Genomic DNA, 21,925 nt, shown 5'->3' with positions numbered 1-21,925 from the left:
TTCTCTATGGCACTGCTCTGAAGAACCACTCTGGGACTTTTATTTTTAAGAGTGAAGACTGTACATCAGATCAAGGCAAGTTTAGCACTAGAGCCACCAAACCTCACTTCTTGCACAGATCTGATTCAGAACACATGATTGATCTTCTTCAGATATATTTTTCAAGAACTGTAGTCAACAATAGCTTTTTTTCCTATAAGCTCCTCACTTAAATAATCAACATCAGGCTTATACCCACAAACGGCTTTGGGCACCTGTAATAGATAAGAACAGGAGAAACATACGTTTGTCACACCTCCTCCCTCTCCATCCTGTGTCACACCGGCATATCCCAGTCACATGATCACACAAAGACCCATGATCACAGTCACATGATTCTGCGCAGAGCTCGCCATAGGATCCAGGTGGACAAGCTAGGATATAATCATTAATATGAACATTAAAATAAAGTATAAAGACAAAATGACATAAAATATACATGAATGTCCATCATTCATCAAACTTGGTTAATAAAATTTATGGTTGTGATGGGTCTGAGCATAAGCCAACATAGCACAGTGCAAGTCGAAAAAATAACCATGGCTGCACAGACATGAATACACTCCTGTGCAGACAATTTTCAATCACGGAGTACACACATCTTAAAAATGGGGTAAAAACTGGACAATCCTACTACAACAGACATGGAGAACATATAAACAGTAACCAGACCGGGTTTCAAGCCTATCATTTTAGAGCTGTGAGGCAGCAGCAGCATACAAACAAGCAAGCAAATACATTTCCCATATAGATGGATAAATACACTGAACAGTGAAACAGAAAATGTTTCATGGACCCATCAACTGATGTAAAGAAAAACACACAAATGCAATTGGATGCATCATATATGGATGAGGACTTGACCAAGGAATGGAGGAAATTCAGGTTGCAAGAGATGGAGTTGAGAAAAAGGTAAAAAGAAATGATTATATGTAATCTGAAGAATGCATGGTAAATGTGTAGATCTTGGGAAAGATGTAGATGAGATCATTAAAAAAAGAAAAGTCCAACAACAGGCCTTGGATCACAAAACCAGTGGTGTAGTGAATGCACCTGCAGGCCCCATGAGGTGGAGGGGCCCTCAGACCCAAAGGACTTCCTCATCAGAACTCCACAAAGTAATCTACGTAATCTAAAATATGTTTAATTTTTGCAAAAAGAAAAAAAAATATTTTGTGCATTTTTAGGCTAAACAAAATAGTGAGAAAAAAGGTGTGTCATGTTGCATGACATTACACACAACAGACAAGCAAATGCGAGAAAATTTGAGTCAGTTAGTTAGTAGACAACAAATGGATTCACTATGATAAGAAAAAGAAAATAAAGGAACGCAACCGGAATCAAGTAACTGGCACATTGCCAAACTACCAAAGATAATATGATGCTTTAATGTAAAAGTGGAAAAGAGAACTGGCAACATGCTGCCTGTGTCATAAACGGAGTCATTTAATATGCTTCAGGCAAATCAGGCATCACACCAAGTGTGTCAAATCTTCCTGTCCTCCTTACCCATCTCTTCCCATTGCAGATGACCATGAAATAATGATGTGTCCAGCAACCTGTCAACCCCAGACCCAGGTAAAAAATAAGCATATGCAGTATTGAATAATAATGGTGGGGGCTCAGCATGTTTCATTTTTATAAGTGTTGATGTCATTGCAGGGTTCCTCAGAAGAACAACAAATTTGCCAGCCACGATGCTGGTTTAATTTAGACTCTAAACATTTGTTGGAATAGTTTCTGATTTCAGTGGAGAACCAAATGAGTTTGAAATACGGGAGAACACCCATGTAGCACTTTCCTAGGGTCCAACGGAAAAAAATGTGAAAAGCAGGAAAAGGATTTCTTAAGATTCTGTTAGTTCAGCATTTTTCCAACATATAGTTTTTTCACTGCAGTTATTTTTAGAATTAATAGTTATCATCCAGTGTGAAGTGTTCTAAATTGGTTTATTTAATCTATTGAATTATTGTTGTCATTTTTGTTGTTTCCGATTGTTATTATTTTTCATGAATGGCACCACATTGTTGATGGCAGCTGTGCCTTTGTTACAAACTGCCATGTACAACCTGGCATTTGATACTTGAAACCAAAAAAGGCTACATTTAGGCTGCAGCTCGGATCCTATTTTTTCACTCCTATGTGACAGAGATCTCAATTTTAGAGAAGTATGATTGGCAAAAAAATGTCATGGAGGCAAAGATTTTCAAAAAGTGTCTACACTGCTCCTATAATGTCTGTTTTGTTATCAAACCATCCACATCACTCTCACCAGAGTTATGTGCATCCTGCCCTGTGGGTCACTTGTTTTTATGCCATCATGAACTGATGAATTCACACATGGTCTGCCCTGAAATGATGTGAAGCAGAGAAGCAACTGGTACCTTTTAGTTTTTTTTGGTCAGATAAAATTGTTTTATTCATTTCATGCATGTGGGGACAGTTTGGATCAGTTGCAAAATTTATCTGTGTAATCAAAAGAATGTAGCCTAAAAGACTCACCATTATGTCTCAGCCGGGTTTCCTCACCTGGCTGGGGTTTTAAATTCATGTTATATGTCTCTTATTTGATAATTCTTAATTCTTTCATTTGTTTTCTTCATATACATTATTCTTTGTTTTTGATTATGTATGTATTATGTTCCATGTGTTTTGAGGGTGGTCTGACTGAGTGGTGGGGCCATCTGCCAATCACCATCAAGAACTGTCCTCCACCCTAGAAATCCAGAGGGTTTCCCACAGTTTTTGGCAGCTCATTTCAAATGTGTATGGGAGTGGTGTGTTTACTTGTGGTTATTGTAAATTCCATTTACTATTAGATCTTTGACATTTGGTCTTTCTGCTTTGTTTTTTGACCTTGTCTTTAGAATCTGTTTTGGGATTTGTTTGATTTGGATTAACTTTGGGTTTCAGGCAATTCTATTTTGCCTTTGTGCTCCATTGAGCTTCATAGTGATTAGAATAAGTCTTTTATTTTATAGAGATTCCGCAGCTAGCCCTTATTACTAGTCAGAGTTTGATGGTGATATCCCTCTCTAGTGATCCCTTGGAACTCTTCAGTGCTTGGGATTCCTTGTTCACCATACTCATGCTTCTTCAAACAAGAGTTTTTTTATGTCAGAAGCAGCGTCCAAATAACATTAAATTTGTGAAAATGCTAAACATGAGAATGTTAAATTGGGGTTGTATTGTATTGTAATTCTTCTTTTCATGTAGGGGGTCCATCTTTGTTATTGCAGGGAGTCCCACAAATTCAGTGCCACATCAATGCAAACAATCAGGAGACACCTTCCATAGCTTTCATTATTCTTTTTCACCTGATATAATCTTAAAGCCAAAAAACTGCATGACTGCAACCTAACGCTCAAATGACTGGCTTCAGGGTGGGTACTGCTATATATCTTTTCTACAGTAGCTGATGTTTACTTCACCCACAACAGAATGCTGATCTCTTCTGGATGGCTTCAAAGTATTATTGTCATGCCAAACTCATTCTTTGTAAATACTTTCAAATTCTTGTAAAAATGCAACAAAAGTAGCAACTATTTCTCATTTTGACTATGTGTCATCCTTACAAATGAACAACGTTACTATTTGGTATCTTTACCAGCATGGCAAAAAAATCAATTCAGGGTTTCTCATTGTACAAAATATCCTAGTACACTTTTAAAAAAAAATTGTAAGAAAAGAACTGTATTTCTGTGTTTCTGTGAAAAGCATGTCAGAACCTTTTTAATTTCTTTTCTATTGTTTTATTTCTTTTTTCTATTAATTAAAATAAAGTTATATATTTTAATATGTTCTCATTTTTCACGGTGCCGGGGAGTGACGACATGCTGCGTGTTGGTTGGACATGTAAAGAAGAATATTACTACCACTAGTCCTCCAACTCCTTTGCCTGATTTCGAGTACTCTTTTCAGAGACTGGAGTCCACATAGGAACATTATCTCATCATTTCTGCACATTGCAATGTGTGCATGCAAATCAAGCAACTTGCAGACGCAAAGCAGACCATGATCACTTCTGTCTGTTTTGTCTTGAGAAACCCTTAGTAAACATATTTGCTTAACTACTTATTGAACTCTACACTACAACTTTTCACACATGCTATGTGTAAATGAAGTGTCATATTTAGAATGCCAATTATTTATCATACGGTAAGCTTGATTTCAATTTTAAAGAAATGGATTTCTAATTGTATTGTCTATATTTATTTTGTTAATAATTAATTATATTTATTGTTTGCCTATGGCATTCACACTGTACATAAATGTATTCTATATTGTATTTTTTTGCCTAATAGACACAAACAATTCAATATAATAATACAACAAGAAATCTTCCAAATTCAAGGAGGGCATTCAGCCCCTTGGAGCCTTATAGCTATACAGTAATGAAATTGTCGCAGTATTTTTTGCAGGTTTTTAAAAAAAATCATCCAATATGTTTATCATGGTGACAGAAAGTGTTGATGTGTTGCATGTTTGTCATACACGCAAGTAAGGATTTTATTGTACACATAACAATATTATCACTACTACTGCCTTGAAAGGCATAACTTAGTACAAGTTTAGTTCTGCCCCCTAGTGGATCCAAACAGTCTATTCAGCTTCTTGAGGCATTCGGTAATCATTGTGGAATTTCTTCAAATATAGACTCTCAATCATGCACGCCTGTAGATCTTCCAAACTCTGATGAGGTAAGCAGTACCACTTCTAAATAACTCAGGGAAGACGCCCAATACGGACTCCTGGCCCTGCACTCTAAGCCCATGAAAGATCGATCCTTCCCTTTCTGACACGGATGACAAAAAAACAGGCTGTCCCTGGAAGGTGGCGCCACATTTTGACCAAACAGTTATTGAGCACTGAGATCTCATTGTTCCTACTTTTGACGGGCTCTTTTCAAGTGGACTTTATTTTGTGACGAGAGCACACCTCTTTGTTAATTTTGTTTGTGCCATTTAAAAGGAGTAGCCCAGCTGGTACCCCAACATTTCTTCTTGTGTCTCCTGCTCTGTTTTCCCAGATCACTAGACCCTTTTAGGCTTTTCTTTATCTTTTGCCCTCCTGTTATATAGTAGCTGTTAACTCTAAATTTGTTAGTAAAGAGTCTAATTCCATAAAAATTACATTTTTCTTTACATTTTGAGTACCTTTTGATCATTCAGTGGTTGAAAATGTTTATATATGAATATGTGGATACTTGAAGTGTTTTTAAATACAGTAAATACTCTACATGAGAATCAAACCATTCAATTAATTCTGAATAAGATAAGCTGTATTGTTTATTGATCTACCTGATTCACACTGATCACCAGTCCATCCAGACTGGCAGGTGCATTTTCCACTTTGTTTATTACAGGTACCTCCATTTCGACAGTTACAGAACTGCAGGCAGCCTGCTCCAAACTTGCCATCCTCACACTCTGTTGAAGAAATGATAATTATTAGTAGCATTAATATGTGATGCAGTGTGGAAAGACATTTCAAAGAGATTGCATTTGTAACATCATAAAAAGTAATTACACTGTAAGCTAAATATATATTTTGAGAAAAATAATAAGAAACTTACCGAGCTCACAAGCAATGCCAGTCCAGCCCTCAGGGCAGGTACACTGACCTGTCACTGGATTGCATGTACCTTCATTTCTGCAAATGCAGTGCTGTACGCAGTTCATCCCATATAATCCAGCTGGGCATGCTAAAAATCAGAAACATTTGGTAAAAAAGAATATGTATTTAAGTAGTTCTTTTTTTTCCAAATTCACCTTAGTATGAATGCACACTAAAATGTGCTTGCAATCCAATGCATTAAAAGTTGTTCATGGCGTCAGGCCTGAAAAGTTTTCAGTCAAATTTAAATTTCCATTTCTTATGGTGGTGCCGATTAATAGAAGTGTGATGATTATTTTAAATTTGTACAGTTTGCCACAAAAGTGTACAGTAATCCCTCGCTATATCGTGCTTCGACTTTCGCTGCTTCACTCTATCGTGGATTTTAAATGTAAGCATATCTAAATATATATCACAGATTTTTCGCTGGTTCGGATTTCTGCGGACAATGGGTCTTTAATTTATGGCATCATGCTTCCTCAGTTTGTTTGCCCAGTTGATTTCATACAAGGGACGCTATTGGCGGATGGCTTAGAAGCTACCCAATCAAAGCATGTATTACATATTAACTAAAACTCCTAAATGATATAAGATATGCTTCCCGCGCGGTGCTTGAGATTGTTTGCTTTTCTCTCTCTCTCACCCTCTCTGACTTTCTCTGCGCCTGACAGAGGGGGTGTGAGCAGAGGGGCTGTTTGCACAGAGGCTGTTTGCTTAGAGGATACGGACGCTCCTCTACAAAATGCCACTTTATCGCGGTGCTTCAGCATACTTAAAAGCACGTATTGATTTTTTGATTGTTTGCTTTTCGCTCGCTCTCTTTCTTTGACATTCTCTGCCCCTGACGGCGCTCCTTTGAAGAGAAGATATATTTGCATTCTTTTAATTGTGAGAAAGAACTGTCATCTCTGTCTTGTCATGGAGCACAGTTTAAACTTTTGACTAAAGGGTGTTATTTCATGTCTAGAGGGCTCTAATAATTTTAACAGTGTGGGAAAGTTTATAAGGGCTTAAAATATATAAAAATAAAAATACAAACATATGGTTTCTACTTCGTGGATTTTCTTCTATCGTGGGGGGTTCTGGAACGCAACCCCCGCGATCAAGGAGGGATTAATGTATTGTTTATTCCATGATAATAAGTTATATTCATCAATGACTTTAAGCATGCTTGGGATTGACTTGAATGTCATACATTTACCTCAGTACACAGTAAAAATAATTAAGGAAACAGACAATGAGAAGGCAAGCTTGAAAATTGAATTCTAAATCATACATTGTAATTTAAAAGATTAAAAAACAAATCTGAAAGTCTACATTGGAATCTTAATGTTAAAATGTCTGCGGTGGGCTGGCACCCTGCCCGGGGTTTGTTTCCTGCCTTGTGCCTTGTGTTGGCTGGGATTGGCTCCAGCAGACCCCTGTGACCCTGTAGTGAGGATGTAGCAGGTTGGATAATGGATGGATGGATGTTAAAATGTGTATGGAAACATTGCTTCATATATACAGCATATATATATATATATATATATATATATATATATATATATATATATATATATATATATATATATATATATATGTGGACTATGGCCAGCCAGTCATCCCGGCCAATACCCCCAGGCTGCCAGGGGGAGCTCTCCCTGCAGCATGGAGGTGCCCCGAATGCCAGCAGGGAATTCTGGAAATTGGCGTTTTCATCCACAGACCTGCTGGATACCACAGGGGCCCCTAGAGGACACTGCAGGGAGGCCCAGAGAATCATATGTGCCCTATAACCCGGAAGTACATCTTAGTCACAGCAACAGGGAAAATGACGTACTTCCGGGATGAAGAAGAGGATTTTTTATCTGACCCGGAAGTGATAGGAGGTCACGTGGACTGAAGGATCGAAACACTTCTGGGTCAGGCAATATAAAGGACTATGGGAAATCCCAGACGTCGAGCTGAGCTGGGTGGAAGGGTGGCAATGCGTCTGGGAGTGGTGAAGTGTTTACTGATTATTGTTATTGAGAATTGAGAATTGTATGAGTATTGTGGTGCTTTGTGCACTGTATATTAATAAAAAGTCAACTTATTGGACTTTTACCTGGTGTCTGACATATTGTCTGAGGGTTCAAGAGGACAAAGCGCTCTCTATCTGTCACAAAATATATATATATATATATATATATATATATATATATATATATATATATATATATATATATATACATTCTGTACATATACAGGGTGATGCGTGTGCGCATAGGGGATGGTGATGGTATTTCTCTGCCTCTCCAGAGGTTGGCCCTCTGCAGATTGAAAGATTAATGGCTTTACCAAGACTAACGTCACTTCCAGTGTCTGAGGACCACCTGGACCCTCCTCATCCTGCTGGAAATAACTAAAGCCTTAAGATCCACCATTTTTAGTCAGTCGTGACTAGACTCCTATCTGAGAATATATATTTAATACTTGTTTGTAAACCATGCTTTTTTTCTCTTTCAATCAGTTATATGGGGTTTGCCATTGCGTGCCTCAACACTACACACTATTCTTGTGTTGTAACTCTTAATTGTTAATTTAACTCTGCCAATTCTGTGGCATAAGCTTTACTGAAAAAACAGCTTGGGTAATCAAGTTAAGACAGCAAGGATAAAGCAGTCTTTCTCTTATATTACCAAAATGTGTTACCACCTCATTGTTTTGGCAAGAACAACAACCTATGTGATGTTAATTTGTTCCAATCTTTCTTACTGTATATTGACTTTGCAGTCATCTTGAATTCCAAAGCAAATCATTTTTAATGTTATGTGTTTTTTAAACATACCAATCTGGCATGTAGCTCCAGTCCATCCAGCTGCACAGATACAGTGACCATGGACCCCATCACATGTTGCACCATTGTGACAGTTGCAGATCTGAGTGCAATTTACACCATATCTGTCCCTGGGGCATTCTGTAACAGAAAAAAAATGTAAATAATATTACAATGTAATTTCTTTTTTCAGTTTTCTTGTGAAATAACCTGCACTGGATTACTACACCTGTGACTCGTAGTCAAGATCACAGATGTTGTTTTCTTAAATGCAGCATTAAAAATGTCCTGAACTAACCAGAGACAGAGAATGTGTTTTAACACAAATAATTGACCAGTTGTTTTTTCTAATTATTCTAAACTTTTTTTTTCTTTACAGAATTATTTTGAAAATAGCTTTACATAAATGTCTTATTTCACTTTGCATCTTACCTGTCACAGTCGTAAAGTGGGTACCAAATGGATCCAGCATCCTGATTTCAAGTCTTGTGCCTGGTCATTTCCAGTTTGGAATTTGCACATTTTTCTTTGGGTTTTCATGCTTTATTACCAGAATCCAAAATTATTCTGGTTAGGCTGACTAGTGACTGATGGTGTGTACATAAGTGGACCTCACAATGGCACCCTGTCCATTTTGTCTTGCATCCAGTGCTGCCAGGATAAGCTCCAGCCCATAGAGAGCCTGAACTGTTTTGAATGAGATTATTATTATGTCGCTACCAAAGACTACTACCACTCACTCTCCAAATTCTGATATATTTCTTCCTTCCTTATGATTCACCTTCTGTGAAGTGTTCCAAAGTATGCACACAGACAGACAAAAATGAGTGGAGAGATGATACTAATTAGCCTCCAATGTAAGGTTTATGGTGGACTACAGTAATCCCTCGCTATATCGAGCTTCGACTTTCGTGGCTTCACTCTATTGCGGATTTTAAATGTAAGCACATCTAAATATATATCACAGATTTTTCGCTGGTTCGCCCTTTCTGCAGACAATGGGTCTTTTAATTTATGGTACATGCTTCCTCAGTTTGTTTGCCCAGTTGATTTCATACAAGGGAAGCTATTGGCGGATGGCTTAGAAGCTACCAATCAGAGCATGTATTACATATTAACTAAAACTCCTCAATGATATAAGATATGCTTCCCGCGCGGTGCTTGAGATTGTTTGCTTCTTTCTATCTTTCTCATTCTCTCTGCCTGACGGAGGGGGTGTGAGCAGAGGGGCTGTTTGCCTAGAGGACACGGACGCTCCTCTACAAAATGGCGCTTTATCGCGGTGCTTCTGTATACTTAAAAGCACGTATTGTTTTTTTGATTGTTTGCTTTTCTTAGCGAGCGCTCTCTCTGAAATTCTCTGCTCCTGATGGCGCACATTTGAAGATAAGATATGTTTGCATTCTTTTAATTGTGAGAAAGAACTGTCATCTCTGTCTTGTAATGAGGCACATTTTAAACGTTTGACTAAAGGGTGTTATTTCATGTCTAGAGGGCTCTAATAATGTTAACAGGGTGGGAGAGTTTATAAGGGCTTAAAATATCTAAAAATAACCATACAAACATATGGTTTCTACTTCGCGGATTTTCACCTATCGTGGGGGGGTCTGGAACGCAACCCCCGCGATCGAGGAGGGATTACTGTATTAGAAAATATGTTGGCTGATAGACAGGGACAAGGAAGGAGCAAGCGAAGCAATGTAAATTCTATTCTGGTACTTCAACTCTGTACTTGAGGAGTGAAAGTGTGTCCACGGTAGAGGACGACCTGTGTGAATGGATACTTGACCAGGCTGGTTGGTTTTGCATGCTGACCCAAGCTGTCAGGTGTAAGCATCCTGCAGCAGAAGCACCCATGCACATACCAGTAGGACAACCTAAGTATTGTTGTCCCAAAGTACAACACTGATAGATGCCATGGGTGCTGTCTAAGGGCACTGCTCAGAATAAGTGTCCCTATTTGGACCAGGACCTGCCTGACATGGAAGTGCTTCCATAAGGGTCTGATATAAAAGGAGTCACCCTTCTTCAATAGGGTGCTTAGGCAGAGTCAGAGGAGAAGTCTAAGGAGAAGTATAGCAGAAAAGAGCTGAAGAAAGAGGAAGATGGAAAGAAAAGAAGATAAAAAGGACAGAAAGAATTTATGCTGTTTTGTGTAGTCCTGAGTGCAAGGTAAAGCCCATGGATGGTATTTGTGGAAAGATAAACTGCTATCAACCTGGAACTACTGTGAAAGTAGTGTCAATGGGGTTTCAGGACAAAGAGGGACCCACTTGTGGCGTCACCACATACTTTGCATTTCGTGTAATCTTTTTAATTTAGTTTGCTAACCTCTTTGTGATTTTCAAGAACAGAATATCCAGGCCCAGCCTCGGAGTATTGTATTGAGTTTCAAAATCTGAGACTTGTATCTCTCTGTTCTTTGCAGTCGATGTTGCAAACCATTTAACTGCCACCTCCAGAGAGACATGTGACAGTTCATTTCTTTTATTTCAGGTGGAAGTTGTGATCATGACTAAAAGAGTGGCTTGATTTCTACAATAATGGGAATAGGGGTTTGTAGGCAGCTTTTCAATGAGAAGGAGTTTAGAATGTTGCAATGAATGCAAGCCTTTTATCAGAACAGAGCTGGCGAAGCAGAGAGTAAATCTTTGGATGACACATTGGATTTTTTAACCCATCAACTTCCGGTTCTTTCAATCTTACTAAGCATCTTTGAGAAGGACTGGTAATATAGCATGTATAGACAGTTCTAAATGGTTGACTGTTACTTTAACTAAAGTCACTTCTGAGACAAATATTTGCAAGAGTATGAGCATTGATATTGGCAGTGATATATGACCCATATCAAGAATTTCAACATTGGAGAAAACAATGAATTTTACAGAATATAAAGAAATCTAAAACATAAATAAACAATAAGTCAGTTTACAATATCTGATAAGGGTTCTTACCCTACTGTTGACTAGTTCCCCGATTCTAAACAGAGCAATCCCCTCAATCCACATTTTGCTTCCATGAGAAGTTTTTTCGACACTTCCTTTTACATTTTCTGACATCCATAATTGCAAGACGGGAAATTTACAAACTCTGATAAAACTAATAAAGTACATTTGAACAGTGGTCGGAAACACTGCAAAATGAAAGCCTGTAACCTAAATTACTACATATACTTATAAAAACTTTGAGATGAACCATTGCTTCTGTTATAATGAAAAGGAACAAACTCCCAAGACACTGTACTTTTGCCTCTAGATCACTGGTTAACAACAGGTATTTCATCCTTGGGAGACCAATGAAATTACAGATTTTTTCTACCAACTGGTTTTACAAACATTGAATTGTTTTACCTCTAATTGATCTCATTGTTGAATATCTGTTTTTTGTCTTTTTATTCTGCATTCAAAAAAACTGATTTTAATTTAAAAGAAATGTATTAATATTCGTATTTCTGCTAGAGTCTTATAACCTTAACTCTCTTTTGTTACTGTGAACTGCAAGGGAATTTCACAAGGGAAAAATTTATAAGGGATACTGCGGAAAGGATTGGGGCAATACCTGGAACTAAGCAGTTATCTTCCTTATCTATTGTTGACATGATTGTGAGGGCTACCATTAAGTCTGCCTCTGCACAATTGCTTTACCTGCATCTTTCCATCTTCCCCAATGTTAATCCACTGTCAACACGGCTCCTTTTGGGGCAGCGAGAGGCAAATGCACACTGTTGTGACTGACACAAAAGTTTTTTTTTGTCCTTTTCCCACTCCAGTAACAAACATTAAGTAGAATTTCCTGACGTTTAAGCCCCAACTCTGTTTGAAGCTATCTTCTGTTCTTTTTCTCATCATTCTATTAATTCTCCTTTTTATGTAGAGTTTGCTGTGTTAATTGTATTACAACAATGACAAATAAGGATGAGCAGAGTAGCTACTGTACCATGGCAAATGACACTGAGTGTTAAAAAGCTGCAGCTATAGTACTTCAGTATCACACCCAATAATCTCTTTATTAGTTTTCTACTGATTAAGTTAGCAACATATCCAGAAGGAGGAAAGAAAATCACAATGATAATAATGAAAATTTAAAAAATCAAGCTAAAAACAAAATGCTGAATTGCCCCATTACAAAATACACTGATTAGCCACAACATTAAAACCACTTGCTTAATATTGTGCAGGTTCCCCCTCCAAAACAGCTATAACTCTTTGAGGCAAGGACTCCACAAAACATCTGAAGGTGTCCACAGGTATCTAGCACCAAGACATTAGCAGTTGATACTTCAAGTCCTGTAAGAGGTGGGGCCTGCATGGATTAGATTTGTTTTTCAAGCACAACCCAATAATGTTTGATTGGATTGAGATCTGGAGAATTTGGAGGCCAAGTCAACACCTTGACCTGTTTGTCATGTTCCTGAGCAATTTCTGTAGTGTGGTAGGGTGCATTATTCTGCTAAACGAGGCTGTTGCCATCAGGAAAAACCGTTGCCATGACGGGTTGGATGTGGTGTGCAACCATCTTTAGGTAGGTGGTATGCGTTAAAGTAACATTCACATGAATTCCTGGACCCATGGTTTTCTAGCAGAACATTCCCTAGAGCATCACAATATCTCCACCGGCACTTCTTCCTATAGTGAATCCTGCTGCTATTTCTTTCTCTGGTTAACGATGCATACGCACCCACGTGATCTAAAAGAAAATGATATTTCAGACCAGGTCACTTTCTTGCAGTGTTCCATGGTAAAGTTCTGATGCTTACGTGCCCATTGTAGATGGTACTTTTGGTGGTGGACAGGGTTCAGTATAGACACTCTGACTGGTCTCTGGTTACACAGCCCCATACACAGCAAGCTGCGAGGCACACTGTGTGTTTTGACACCTTTCTTTCATGGTCACCATTAAGTTTTCCAGCGATTTGTGCTACAGTTGCTGTTATGAAGGATTGGACCAGACAGGCTAGCCTTAACTCCACATGCACGTCACTGAACCTTGGGCACCAATGACCCTGTTGCCAGTTCCCTAATTGTCCTTAGTTGGATTGCTTTAGGTTTGTACTAACCACAGCATACCTGGAACATCCCACGAGACCTGCTGTTTTGGAGATGTTCGAACCTAGTCATCCAGCCATCACAATTTGGCAATTGTGAAAGTCACTCAGATTCTTAGGCTTGCCCATTTTCCTGCTCTCAACACATCACCTTCAATAACTGCCTGTTCACTTGCTGCCTAATATTTCCCACCTGGTGATGCCATTGTAAAGAAATAATCAAAGTTATTCCCTTAATATGTTAGTGTTTTTAATGTTGTGGCCGATCAGTGTATATAATGTGTGTTACATTCTAATAACAGTTTAGCAAAACCAATTTTGGTTAATTTCTGGATTGAGATCAAAACACAGACCCTGGGAAATAACAGCTTGCTTAAATAAGGAAGGAATTCAATTAAAAGTAAAAGTTGAATGAGACAAAAAATTGCAGCCACAGTGGGTCCCCATCACTGAACTCTTGATCTAGTCTACTGTATAAAGCTTATAGCAGGCAGTATCCATGAAGGGCTGTTGCTGGTGCATCTCCTCCTCAAATAATATACATAACATTCTCAAACCTACTTATTCCAACTCAGGGTCATGGTGACTGAAGCCAGTCCCTGCAACAGTGAATGAGAGGCAGAAAAACAGCCTTGAACAGGGCACCAGGTCATTACAGGGCCCAAACACACATATACAGTATCAATATTTACACTCACACGGTGGTCAATGATAAGTTTAGGATTCTAGACCTGTGAGGTGGCCTCACAATCTATTTTCTATTTAACAAATGCCAATCTAGAGTACATTTAATATATTTTTTGATACACTCATAAAGCATTTACAATAAACAAAGCATACGTACAAATTGTACAAGTAGTATTTAGTGCATTTTGTCTGTGAACATTACTCTAGTTGCTGTCATTGGAGTTTGAACAGCGTAGGGTAATTGATGCATAGCTACTATAACCAAGGCTACATACAATTGTCTCTCTTTTGAAAAAAGGTTTTGAAGTATGAACTTAATAATTAAATGGGTCCTTGACACCCATGTAATTGTGACAGGTAATATTTTCATTGCATTGTTATGATATATGAACACAATTGTATTTGTTTAATAAAAGTATAATTTGCTGTCTACAAATTCCCAGAATTCTTTTGCAGAAATGCACATTAATAAATTGTACTACAAGCAAAGAATCATGAGTGGAACAGTGTTAAGTACTGGTGCTTCACAGTTCCAGGGCCTTGGGCTTAGAACCCAGCCTGGACACTGTAAGTATGGAGCCTGTAAAAATGATTCTTCTTCAGATAATACAGTTTCACCTTTTGTCCCAAAGATATTCCGAATGTGTTCAATGGTATGAGTGTGCCGTAAATTAGCCTGGTGTGAGTGTGCCCTATGACAAACTGAAGTCCAATTATGGCGGGATCTTGAATTGCAGTTGGGAAAGACTACAGATTCCCACAACCTTAAAGCTGGATTAATCAGATTCAGTAAAGAATTGAATGCCTGGTCTGAACTTTCTATTTTTCCACTAAGATGTCACATTTGCCACCTCCGCAATGCAATGTTCTGTCATTCTAATACTGAACATAACATAATATTGTGGGAGGCTGAAGCCATTTTGGGTAGACTGAGCACAGGGTAGTAACCAGTACTGGATGGAGTAAGCCAATATGGAAACGCCAAGTAACTTAACTGGCATGTCATTAGGGATATGGAAGAAACACCTACACAGACACAGAAAGAACAGGCAAATTCCTCTGAGACAATGACCGGGTCTGTGAAGCAGCAGGGTACCCCATTATCCTGTGAAATACTTCAGAATATTTAAGTAGAATCAAAAAACAACGCAAGCCACGCTGACATGCATCATACCACCATGTTTTTGATGAATGCTGTATATATAGTTTGTGTAGACTTTTTTCTTTGAAGTTATATTTTATTTCTGATTGTTGCAATGCCATTTGTTGAACCTGTCCCCAAAGACACAGCACATGTCTGAACCCTTCCTTTAAACATGATGGAATCATTTACCATATTGGGAAGAGCTGCAAAAACAGTAGTCAGTTTCTCTGAAGATTTTACAGTTTTCTATAATGAGGTAGGACAGTTTGAAGCTACAGCCAGAAATGATCAAGCAAACAAACAAGCAAAAAAAAAATACTTAATTAAAGTTACGCCTCTGTCACTCTGTAATTGGGTTAAAGTTCTAAACACGTTGGCAGCATATTTATTGAAAGAAAGACACCACGAAAGGAAGATCAGCCCTAAATCATGACAGGATTTAATGACATAAATCCCTTACCCTGGTTACACTTGGTTCCCACCCATCCAGGAGGGCACTGGCACGTCCCTGTGATGTGGTTACAGCGGGCACCATTTTTGCAATTACACATCTGGAGACAGTCAATCCCATAAAATCCATCCGGGCAAGCTGAAAGCCAAGAGAAAAAAAAAACACATCTCTTAGATCATACAAGCTGGACAATATGTGTTTAGAACAGCCCAGTCAGCAAGTTCGTCAACTACAAAAAGAAGTTTACACTCTGCTTTCTGGATCATTTAAGAAGCAACTGCGCTAATTGTGGGCTGTCGTTTACCACATCTGCATCAACTCAATGAACAATGAGAGGGATATGTTAGAATGCAGTGAACGATGAAACATCACAATACCTGCAGCATTACGTTACTGACAAATGTTAACGTTATAAACCACAAGGATAAAAATGCAGAAAATCAACAGGCAAAAGTATGTGCTTACAACTCTATAATAATGATTTAGCTTTCATTTTTCAATATTAGTCTTTAGATACTGTAGCAACTTTACAGACCTCATTACAGAACACTTTACAGTTACTTCTCATTTTAACACAGAGGTGGGATTTGCACTTGCTGCCATTTGTAAAACTCATCTCATTCACTTGATCTCAAAGCCTACCTCAAGAAATGTGGGAGCAATTTTTGTATTTTTTAAAGAAGGGGAAAATGACATTCTGCAAGCATGGGTACTTCATGTTTTGGGGAATTTAAAACTAAATCAGTTTTTTAAAACATTTCAAATAAAATGTTTTTTATTTCTAAAACTTCTAAAATTCCTTTATATTGCCACCAACTCAGTCACAGTGATTTTCCTACAGTCCATTTTCTCAGATTTTTAGGTTTAGTTTGTACTTTGTAATGGTCTGGACCTCTTTCTGCAAGGTGCCAAATAAAATTAAGATTCATACGTCATTTACAGAATCCTTAATTTTCATAGAATATTTAGAAATAGAAAGAAAAGCACTTTCTTATTAACATTCAGTAAAATGTTTAAAATGTTACCCTTAAAATTACTGAAAACTCATCCAAATTTCCTTTGAAGGTTAGTTTGAAATTGGAATAGGAATAACCCTGAGTGTATGGATTGAGTGTTTTTGGCAAAACCTAATGCTTTTGGTAAGGTTTTGAACCAGAGACCATGCATGCCAGATGAATGATGAATCTTAAATGTATATGAGCCGGCCTGGAAATGAAAAGACTTGAAAGAATACCTCTTGTTCTGTCCCAGGCTAATCCAGTCCATGTACGCAGTCTGCAATGTCACCCATGTACTTCTGCTCATTGAACCTTGCATGTACTCACACTGCTTCCTTGATGTTAGATAGCTGTCACACATTCCAAGTTGCACGTCACTAACTCCAAGTGGACAGGGGGCACTTTTCATAAACCACAGTCAAAGATAAACAAGGAAGAAAATGTGCATTCGGACACTTGGTTAGCTGGTATGAAAGAATATTTTTAAACTTTGTAATTTCTTCATCAAAGAATTTGTTAACACAGTTTTGTTTACTAGTGAGTCAGTGAGTAATATTCAAAAATAACAGTCACAACAGAATGTGATTACATGTATTTGTAGTGTACATAAATTATGTTTTTAATCCATTTTATAATATCATGTGGCTGAAATTGCTTTTATAGATGGCAGATTCCACTTCAGGCAATGAAAAGATTCCTGTGCTATTGTTAGTCTTTTCGGATGTGAAAAGTCTGTGACTAATTATGCCTCAAATTTTTTAAACATAACATTTTTCAAAGAAGTGCCTGATGTAGATTTAAAATCTGTGCTGAAGTTTCAAGCTGAAATTGCTTGCTGCATCCGAACATTACAGATAGCAGGTCACGGTGGCACTTTGCTGATAAATTAGTGTCAAAGAAATATTGAGTCATTACAATCTTTATATAATGCAGCTATGAGGTTGTTTTCAGTGTAACAGAAATTGAGTATACGTTTAGTCATTATAGCAAAAGGTGCCTCTAAGCCATCTTTCATACATTTCTACATTAGTCTGAGTTGCTTTGTTTTTTACTTTTGCAGACATGATCATTATGTCACTCACCACTTGGATTTCAAGGAGCAGGAGATGTGAGCTGCTGTAACTGTGTCACACAAGTGAGTGCATAGCCACAGAGACAAGTGCAGGATGGGGCAGAGTCGGAAGCAAACTTTTAGCATATAACAAGACCTCCCCCTGAATTCTGGTACATTAAGGGATGGTACCTTGTGTGGTGATAAATAAATAAATTATATCATCACTACTGTATTGAATAAATAAAGAATATTACTATTGTCAAATCTAATGTCAGTCCTTTCTTATATGGTAACACATCCAACCCTACTCCAGGGCTGTTTTATGAGAATCACAGGCCCCTGGGCAAAGTTGTGTGCTGGGGCCCCTGTTTTGATAATAAAACAGAAACATACATAGAGATCAGAAATATCATGGGCCCCTATGCTCTTGCCCATTGTGCCCATACATTAAGACGGCCCTGCCCCAACCACATCGGACCCCTCCTCATCCTGTGTCCAGCAGTGAGGTGTATTGTACACACAGGTGTACTGTTTTGCCATTGCGAGTGGCTGTTGAACAAGCAAAAGAAAAAAATATTAAAAATAAACAACTTGAACCATCCACTCTCAAGCTAAAATTAAAATGGTAGCAATTTATAGCTGAAGTCACACAAAATGATTTTCTGTTTTAAAATTTGAAAATTCATCAGTGCTTCTCAATGGAAGAGTTTGACATTTCAAAAATGTATAGCATGCTGTATTTGAGATACCTCAAAAAAACTGAACTAATCTGAAATGAACTGAATAAGTGTGCCACTTTTCAACAAATTTGGTCTACTGAGAGCTGACTAGTTTCGTGTCGACAGATGGAGAGACAGACTATTGCAGTAGGTGCTTTTTGGAAAAATAATATTCACCTAAGGAAACAATCATTGGGTTTTCATGTTTGGACAATAAATATCTGAGAGTAAGAGGACTGGTTTTGGGTCACTGAAGAAATTAGGAAAGGATGTTTCCTGTAATAATAGTTTGTAAAACTAGGAGCTCCTCCCCCTTCTTGCTTCGCTTGCCAACCCTCGGGTTTAGTCCTGTGGAAATACAATTTAATGTGTTTTTTGTATTCATGAGAATTGTTACATATACATTATGTTCACTGTTTATTTTAAAACTTCAGTAAAAATAATATTTGGGATGAACTTTTCTTCAAGATCGCATTGAATTTTGATTCCTTGTTTGGTCTTACAGCGTGATAATGCAACGTATAACTGGCCATGAGTGAATATCGTTTCTTTGTCTCTTATACATAAACCGACTTTTTCAAATGTTTGTCCTTATGATTTGTTAATTGTCATTTTAAAAGCTATTCTCACGGGAAACTGTAAACGTTTTAATACGAATGGCATATCAAGATCTCCTTTTTGCCCGAACACTGTCTCGAGTTCATTCAATAAAAATAAGACTTTCTGATAAAGCAATCTACTTACGAAAGTGGGAATATCCTGAGCCGATGTAGCCAGTAGCATTGTTCTCAAGAAGCTGTGGATTTCAGGCCATTGTGTATTGCACGTCATTGTAAGAAATAAATCTGGCTGACCGATAGTTCTGGATATTGCCATTGCATCATAATATACCTGTTGCAATGCTCTTGGACTACCTTGATACGATGATGGTAATATTACTGATTTACTTATTTTGAATTTGTCTGAACTATTGATATTTAAATTTTGAACGTGATCAATGAGACCTTGCATATGTTCCGTTCTAAGTTTAGCTTAATTCGATTTAATAAAGAAGAGACAATTAGCTGCGACTTTTACATACGCATTAGTAATGTAATGTTGCGATAGATGTTGAGATGATAGAAGTGGGTTAAAAACATGGGAACGTATTGCCAATTTTGACCCGAATTATTGTGTGGGTGTTATTAATTTTTCTGAATGCGTTTGTTTCATATTGTATGACCATCCTGTTTCGGCATCTGGGAAAAGCAAAAGAAATAGTTGGCATGTGGCAATGTATCTGACATACCTGTAAATGACGAATCATGCTTTGCTTTTGGATATACACGAACATCTACTTGTCACATGTGGGTTTATTATAAATGCGACTGTGTTCATTTGGATTCATATAGAAATCCAAGAAAATTTCTTTGTCCATGTTTTGCTAATAAATTTTGTGTAAAGTGCGATACTTTTGGACATATGGATTTGTATCCATTATTGGCTGTATAATTTCTGTTACGTTGGATCGTTTAACTCTTTCAATTGTATGTTGCATAAGTTCTCCGTGATCATAAAGATATACCTGACCAAATTGTGCTTTTTTCTAAATTAAACTTGTCGTAGTTGTAATTGAACACAGATTCTCATAGCGTATGGTCCATTATTGTGTAAATCAATATTTTGTGCATTGAATGTTGCTAACGTGAAAAGATTATTGTAAACGTGTATATTTTGCCTGTAGTGTTTGTGGATTTCACTTTCACCAAACAACAAATCTTTGAATTCCTGCAGAAATGCCTCTTCATTGGGAAGCAGCAGTACTTTTACCTGATGGAAACACGAATTAGACGATCTACAAGTCTCCGACTTAAACTTTAAAGCCTTACAATATCTCTACATACTTCCAAAATATCATCTATGTCCATATATTCGATCTCTTTTTGCTGTTCCGTTATTTCACCTAGTAATAATTTCCATTTGTTTGTGCGAATGTGTTCTGTACTTTTGCTTTTTGACACTTTCGAATTTTAGTACTGTTGTATTTTTGAACTTGCTCTGTGTGTGTATCGCGCCAAGGTTTTATTTGAGCCTTTCAAATTCCACTGCTTTCATAATCTGTAACTAGCTCTGCATGCGTATGGCGCCAACATTTTTGAACGTCTTTATGAAGTTCTACTGTGTCTTTTACTCTTTGTCGTTTATTTCTGACCCTGTTTGGACCTGCAAGGTTTTCAATTCCACTTCAGGGCTGATTATTACTTTCTTTGCCTCGGTCACCATCTCACAGGAACATGCTTCCAATGGATGTCAGTATGACGTAACCTGACCTTGACTTGACCGTGTCGTGGGAAGTGAAAGTGTCTCTGCCTCTCCGTCTCTCTTCAGAAGATCATGTCTAGTCCCAAGATTTTTTTTTTTATAATAGAGAGATATTTCTCATGATGAATGTTTTTGATGTTTATTAGAAAATAAAGTTGCGAAAAACTAGGAAATAATGCTTCCACCAAGGGTCCAACAGATTGGGAATGAAAAATTATGTTTTGTTACTCCAACATAAAATACAACAAAACTATGCAGATAAAATGAAGAATGCGAAAAGCACCACTAAAGTAACTCATTGCAGATGGGCACCATAAAACTTTACTTAAATAAAAATACTTGGAATGAAAATTTTAAACCATCTCCCGCTAAAATGATTCAAGTGCTTTAAAATATACTTTTTAATGTCATGCCAGTAATACTTGACAGCAAACAAAAATGAGCAGCTATAAATTTCTATATTTAATTAAAGGTGATCTGGAGAGGCTGAGCACCCACCTATTTGACTGCACCAGTCCAAAAATACAGCTTGCTTGCAATCAACCAACAAAGTCAACTGTGAAACTGAAATAGTCACAGTGCAGCTGGAGGATGTAATTAGACCAGATTCTCCTTCAAGAAACTGAGACATGAATTGTCACCACAGCCCAATTAAGGCAAGAGATATGAAAGGCTTCCAGCAGATTGCTGTCAGGTGACGATGGCATTCACAGCGTTTGTTGCCTCTGTGCATCAATTTAGCTTTGCCTTGGAAATGGATGTCTTCCTGAAAGTTCATTTCAATTGGCCAGTCAGCTGCTTTACCACTGTTGCGACAAATGTTTGTAATCACTTGCCTACGACTTGCCCTGTTTTCGACTATGGTTATGTGTTTTGTGGTTTTTTCATAGATGGATAATTGACATCTGCAGCATTGTGGGTTTACTGTAAAACACCAGCTGGACAGTGCCTTTTTAAAATAAATGTGCAAGTTGTAATGCATCCTGCTGCTGCGTTGGGCTGCCTAAGGGCTTGACAACACAGCTGTGCAGGAAAAGCGATCATCCTTCCTCTAATACATAAATTCTCGAAC

The 21,925-nt window shown here is 37.7% G+C and overlaps 1 protein-coding gene across 2 annotated transcripts in view; it reads right to left on the bottom strand.

Annotated features, from left to right (window-relative positions):
* The window catches only part of megf6 (multiple EGF like domains 6), a 386,160-nt gene that overhangs the window by 19,500 nt on the left and 344,735 nt on the right, over positions 1-21,925 (bottom strand). For both annotated transcript variants that reach the window (XM_039759556.1, XM_039759564.1), the window contains 5 exons: positions 15,791-15,919; positions 8,468-8,596; positions 5,615-5,743; positions 5,340-5,468; positions 285-413 (listed from right to left, as the gene is read on the bottom strand). In XM_039759556.1, the coding sequence (XP_039615490.1) occupies positions 285-413; positions 5,340-5,468; positions 5,615-5,743; positions 8,468-8,596; positions 15,791-15,919 (645 nt within the window). The remainder of the gene's footprint in view (positions 1-284; positions 414-5,339; positions 5,469-5,614; positions 5,744-8,467; positions 8,597-15,790; positions 15,920-21,925) is intronic.

Source organism: Polypterus senegalus, chromosome 1, assembly GCF_016835505.1.
Source record: "Polypterus senegalus isolate Bchr_013 chromosome 1, ASM1683550v1, whole genome shotgun sequence".
NCBI lineage: Eukaryota > Metazoa > Chordata > Cladistia > Polypteriformes > Polypteridae > Polypterus > Polypterus senegalus.
This window is presented reverse-complemented; position numbering and strand designations above follow the sequence as displayed.